General features: G+C 39.0%; 1 protein-coding gene across 2 annotated transcripts in view; it reads right to left on the bottom strand.

Moving 5' to 3' along the window:
- Positions 1-935: 935 nt before the first annotated feature.
- Positions 936-6,515, bottom strand: part of EPHB3 (EPH receptor B3) — a 53,919-nt gene continuing 48,339 nt past the window's right edge. For both annotated transcript variants that reach the window (XM_069726925.1, XM_069726926.1), the window contains exons 11-16: positions 6,174-6,421; positions 3,893-4,108; positions 3,132-3,281; positions 2,859-3,052; positions 2,547-2,702; positions 936-2,077 (exon numbers count right to left, since the gene is read on the bottom strand). In XM_069726925.1, coding sequence (XP_069583026.1) covers positions 1,969-2,077; positions 2,547-2,702; positions 2,859-3,052; positions 3,132-3,281; positions 3,893-4,108; positions 6,174-6,421 — 1,073 coding nt within the window. In that variant the 3' untranslated portion in view covers positions 936-1,968. The remainder of the gene's footprint in view (positions 2,078-2,546; positions 2,703-2,858; positions 3,053-3,131; positions 3,282-3,892; positions 4,109-6,173; positions 6,422-6,515) is intronic.

Genomic DNA, 6,515 nt, shown 5'->3' with positions numbered 1-6,515 from the left:
ACAGCACCTGACCATCTCTCACAGTCTCATTATAGGGTAGAATATAACTTCCAAACTTGAGAATACCCCTTTAAAGTGGGTTAAAAATAACAAAATGGAGGTAACCATGCTTTCAGAGTAAGGTTTCCAGCGTATACATGAAGAATAATAATTTCTTGCCATTAAGTGACTTATAGTCTGCATTCTCACCAGTTTTACCCTCTGCATGGTCGATCTGTAATTTGTAGTCCAACTGTTTGCTGGTGGGAGCAGATGAGCCTATAGACCGCACAGCGCAGAGAGGGGAATGCCTGCTAATCATATACTTTTATGCTCACAAAAGACATGCTGAAGCACAATGAATGACATTATACAGCAGAGCTCAGCCGTCCATCTAAATCAGCTTTATTGTGAGGTAAAAATTGTTACAGAGCTCTGCAGAATGTTGTTCTGTCTGCTGTCCACTCCTTCTCCTCTCTCCTCATAGTGGCTAATGATGAACTGGAACAAGTTCAGGTGGGTGAAGGGGTCTATTTTCTATTTTCTGATGTGTGAAATGTGTTTCATTGATGTGTAAAAAAGTCCTAAATCCATGGATTCCTCCCCTGCTTTTTTAACAGAGTGAGGCAATAACATTAAGACAATAGCACTTTACCTCTGCAGCCAAGAACTAGGTTCAGCGCTCATCTCATCTACATCAGCACCACCACAGAGCCTAGTGTTTGGCTGCAGCGGTCACACGACGTAGTCGAGAGGTCGGCGTTTCACAACAACAAAAAGACATTGCACAGAATAAGTTCTGTTCATTTCGGCAATTTTTAACCTTGACAAACATACATAGACAAGGACAAGTTAATCATAGAAAACCCCTTGACAAGACAAATACTTACCAAAGAAATCTGTTTTCTACTGATGTAGCCAATTTCTTACAGTTTGTGGAAATGAAACACACAATATATTTTTCTTAAATAATTTAATTGAAAAAAGGTTTCTTAAAAAAAAAAAAATTATAAAATGTAGTTATGATGACATTTTCCATTCTGAACACATCCCCATATCATTGAAAATGTGAGTATACTCACAAAATAAAGAGCATAATATGGTTGCAGGAAGGGGGTGGAAACAAAAAAAAAAACTCCCGAGGATATAGAACAGTAAGCAGTGGCTGAAAAATAACAAGAACAACTGAGGGCTATGGGAAGGCATGGGGCTGTGAAGGCAATGGGAAATGCCAGAGAAAGAAGGGGTGCGTTAATAAGCAGGATAACATGACATAAAATAGAAGTGAGTGAGCTGTACGGTACTACTTCCTATACGAGGCATAGGCAGGCGTTTGTTTCCAGACAAAATGGTACCAGGGAGTGTAATTAACAAGAGAGTAATAACTGATTGGACAAGTTATCCATCAAAACAGGAGCCCACACAAACCTTTCCGTACACCCTCACTTCTGTAGATGTGCACAAGCACTGTATACTTCTTCATGCAGGCATAAACTAAAGAGTGGGAGACTTGGGGATTATCTGTCATAGATACATACAGAATAAAACAAATAGCTAGCTCTGCAACCCTGCACCTTTATCATGGTCCAAGGGGTTTTGATGCAAGTGGAAGACACTAAAATATATTGCCTTTCTTGTACTCTTAGATGACCCTCTGCTTACCTTTAGACTGCCAACAATCATACATATACCACATACTACACCTATTCTCATTCACACTTCACATTCATAACCACTCATACCAATGTATTCATGTTGTAAGCATTAACTACAACACAATCTGTCCGACATACAGCAGCAGATCACAATGAAGTGTAAATTATCTGTAAGAAGAGGGCCGAGAGTTCTTTTGTGCAAAAGGAACTGTGATTCCACTCAAAACCCCACCGCTATCCATGATCTCTCTTGTGCACCCTTGAGCTTCCGTAGAGCCCTATCAAGTCCATATAATTTCTTCAATATGAAGAGCTTTGTCTTAGTGTATTCATGTCACACCTGGACGGGAAGAGTTTGGCTCATCTGCAGCCTCATGTCTTGGACACTATTGAGAAGCTTCTTTTGATGACCAGCTAATGTCACCCCGATACGGAGCAAATCCCTGAAAAACAAAAATTCGGAAAATTAGGAGGAGAATTTCACAAATTAATAACCATTTAATTTGCTGAGCCAAAACCCATTATAAGGGTTGCTCGGTCACAATATACTGATTTGGAAAGGTTTTGGAAAGGTCATCAATATTAGATTAATTGATGGAGGTGTTTGGTGTTGGGCTCAATCAGCTGTCGGATGTGAGTGGCCACTGCTGGGTACTGTTACACAGCTTCCATCAAAGAGTACCCAGCATTGGTCACTACACATTGAATGAGGCTGCGCTTTGAATGTTTTATCAAAGTATTTACATCTGGAGGCCACAAGAGCAAATATAAGCCGATTGATAAGGGTATTATGTTCTGAACCACACCAAGCTGATATTGATTATCTATCCCATGGATCGGTCATTAATATCTTGTAATTGGACAGCCTATAACTATTTCTAGCATCCCCATAATCCCAGTTTAATTACTTACTCAGCTGTCATCTGAGCCACCAAATGGAAAGAGGTGAATCCAGCACTCATGAAGTTCTCCTGATACTGGCCCATCTTGATTGCCTCCAACCAATCACCCACAGTGGGAAATGTTGTATAATCTGGAACTGTACGGTCTAGTAGCTGCTGGGACACACTATTGTAAAGAGAAGAATGTAAGCATGAGAAATGAAAGAAAACCATAAAGAAGAATCCAGAAGACAGAGTCAAAAAGTTTAAATGCAAAGAGATATAACCCAAACCACAGAACTGTATATCACAGCTTCACCATCAATACCAGATGGACATTTACCTTGCTTGCGCAGGACTGGTTACTTTCAGACTGGCTGCATTGCGTATTAACTTGTCCAAAGAACTGACTATCTGTGTAAATTTAGGCCTCAAATTACGATCACGGAGCCAGCAGTCAAGCATGAGTTGATGTAGAGCAGATGGACAATCCATTGGAGGTGGTAGACGATAATCTTGTTCCACAGCATTTATTACCTACAAAAACAGGAATATCCCTGTTAATGCATCAACAAATCCAAATCGTCAATATTTCTTAATACTCCACTATACTTACATCTTGATTTGACATGTCCCAGTACGGTCGCTCTCCATATGACATGACTTCCCACATGACAATGCCGTAACTCCACACATCACTTGCAGATGTGAACTTTCGATAAGAGATTGCTTCTGGAGCAGTCCATCGAATAGGTATTTTTCCTCCCTAAGTAGATAAACCAAACAAACCCAGTTTGTCCATTATCACTGACTTTGATGTCCACAAACGAGAACCTTGTCAGTACGTCAAGTTCTGAACAAAATCTAGCCGATATTCTAGGGCTTCCATTAACCCAGATTTCCAATGCCCTTCTTTTCATGCACTAATTGTGGAATCAGTGACGCTTATAGTAATGGAATTTATTTAAGTCACTACTACTGTAAGATAGACAAGCAAAGGATTTAGTAAAAGGCTGCTGATGTAGAGGTCTTATGTTATGCAGTTCAGAGAAGCTTAATCATACTGCACAACAGGACTTATATGGGGTCTCCGTCAGCAAGATTCATAAAAATGCATCTGTATTAGGTCATGGCAAAAATGCATATACATGCTAGAAGAAACATTAGGATGGGTATTACACTATATACTGCATTTCTCATTCACTAAAAATGAATATACAAATGCAGTTTTTAACTTAAGAATAAATATTTATGAAAAGGGTTTGCCTACAAGTATTCGTGACAGCATGTCTTCAATGCCTGACCGGTGGCAATCTGATTTCATAAAACCCATGAGTGCTGCGGGGTGTAATTTTGTAATTTTTGGAAATCGCTTACCACAGAACTGGTATAAGTTGGGTCAGATCTGCTATTCTCCAGGAATCTTGAGAGACCAAAGTCAGAGACCTTACAGACAAGATTGCTGTTCACCAAGATGTTACGAGCAGCAAGATCACGATGAACGTAATTCATTTCCGATAAATACTTCATGCCTGACGCAATACCACGAAGTATTCCCACTAGCTGAATTACGGTGAACTGTCCATCATTCATCTGAAGAGAATAAAGAAAAAAAAAAAGTTAAATAACACACCCAATATATATCTACACATTAAATATGGCTAATAGATAAGTAAATGCTCTACAGATACTGTTCATAAATGGAACTATTCAGAAACTTATCAGCAGAAGATAAAGTTTTGAATGAAAGGAAGTATTATTTTTTCTTTCGAAGAACAATAGTTACCATTCAGGTAAATGGCAAATAAAGGCAAAGACTTCAAATGGGAATTACTAGCTGCAGCGGCAACTTGTATTTTTAGTTCTAACAACAATTGTAAAGATACATCCATATAAAGATAATGAAAAGGTTTCTAGCACTAAAGGACACCATAAACAATAGACTAATGTCCGCCGAACCCACCGATAGGCCAAAGGTCTATCGTGTACAGGGGCGCCGACTGACTGATGATCAAGGGAGGAGTCTATTGCATATAAGGTGGCTTAATGATCGGCTGAAGCATTGTTCAGCCGACAGCTATGATTTGTATGGGCACCTTAACAGTAATTTCTTACAGGCAAGTGTCTTTAATAAAAAAAATAAATAAATAAAAAGACAACCTACATACAAATTCAAAACATATTACAACAAGAAAAAGGTGAAAAAACCTCCAGGAAAAAGCCAGCGGCGAAACACGCGTCGGGGTGAGGAGACACCATCTCTATCTGCATGAGGTAATGACTTGAACTTGTTTATATGTGCTGTGTGTTCTTCGGTTTGTAATCTCTCCTCATAGCGTGATAATAGCCTATGAGCTACTGAGTTACAGTGATACGCCTGCATGTACTGGCTACTCTTTGGCATGGACATCTTGGACTAGTGTTAATTGCCAACTAGTATTTGCTAACTATAGTCATACAGGGATATTACTTTATGTACCTCCTGCTATTTAATCATTTGGTATTATACAGTGCAATTTTAGTGCTTCCTTATTTATCCGCCCATACATTTTACCACCTCTGCATATATTATTATTTAGGAGTTCATCTCCTATATGCATTATTGGGAATTTATGGCGCTCCTTGTGAGGCACTCTGCTTTTTCACTTTTTTTCTTGCTGTAATAGTTTTACTGGAATAAATAAATTACTTGTATTTTATTATAATGGATCTCTTCTTGTTTTTGGAGCAACTATACTCCAAATGGTTCTGAATTATATCCTGTTATGAAGTGCCATTGAAGTAGCATAAATTGACACCCCTTGTTTAAACCTACATACAAAGTGTATGAAAGATGGAGCACAGTGAAGGCATAACATGCAATCCAAGAGTCAAATAAGTGTGATGCATAGATGAGTAACTATTCATTGTTTGGAGGAATTATGAGCTTAGATCTAGGGATTATGTGGTCTCCTAAATCGAAGTGTTTTTTCCCAGCTTGTTTGTGAACAGAGCACTATGTAGAAATCAGCACATAATATATGAGAAGTTCCCCTAGAGTTATGTTGGACTTTGCACTTTTTTTATGCATGTACTGTATGGTATCCTGCAGAGCATACACATTTATATTCTTAATGCACCCAACAGGACAGATATCCTGCTGAACACATGAAAGCATATCAAAAGAGCACATGAAAGTAGGAGGCCATACTGCCAACCATCTAATAAGCACTTGCTTACACATGTCTTCACTGGATACTGATCCTCACTATGTAGGTGTTGGTATTTCTGTGGTAGGGACATTAATGCTGTGTGATTACTACTTAACATATTTCCTTGTTTACCTATACTTCAAGAACAAACGTACAAAACAAATGAAATATGTACGGCAGATTGGAGTTTAAGGCAGCAGACTGGAAGTTAGATCATTGTTTGCTTAAATGATTCCAGACGATGTCACTGAACTCACAGACTAAATGGGCAGATTAAGACCTGCCCAAAGTTTACCGAATTGAATTCAGACATGCTATGACAAACGCAGAACATGAAACACAAAACTTACTGGTTTTCTCACAGTTATAAGATGTAACTAGTTTTGATCAGGAAGAACCCAAGCATTAGAGTGCACCACCAAGTCTAACTAGCAAACAACTGATCCTTACGAATTACCAAGTCTTACCCTCAGGAAAGAATCAAGTGCCCCATTCTCCATAAACTCTGCAAGAATCATCACCGGCCGACTTCTGGTCACAACTCCTTCCAAACGTATGATATTTGGATGATCAAACTGTCCCATAATACCGGCTTCACCCAAAAAGTCACGTCTTTGTTGATCCGTATAACCTGCTTTTAGGGTCTTGATTGCCACCAGCTGTTCTCTGCGTCCTGCTTGTTTCAGTCTTCCACGGCAAACCTCTCCAAACTCACCTAACGCATAAGACAAGAAATCAATCTGCCCATTCTTTTCTTTGCTGTGTAGATCACACTTCACTTAATATATTCATGATAACCTCATATCTGC

This window comes from Ranitomeya imitator, chromosome 5, assembly GCF_032444005.1.
Source record: "Ranitomeya imitator isolate aRanImi1 chromosome 5, aRanImi1.pri, whole genome shotgun sequence".
In the NCBI taxonomy this organism is placed as follows: domain Eukaryota; kingdom Metazoa; phylum Chordata; class Amphibia; order Anura; family Dendrobatidae; genus Ranitomeya; species Ranitomeya imitator.
Note: the sequence above shows the minus strand (reverse complement) of the source record. Positions and strands in the feature narration are given on the sequence as shown.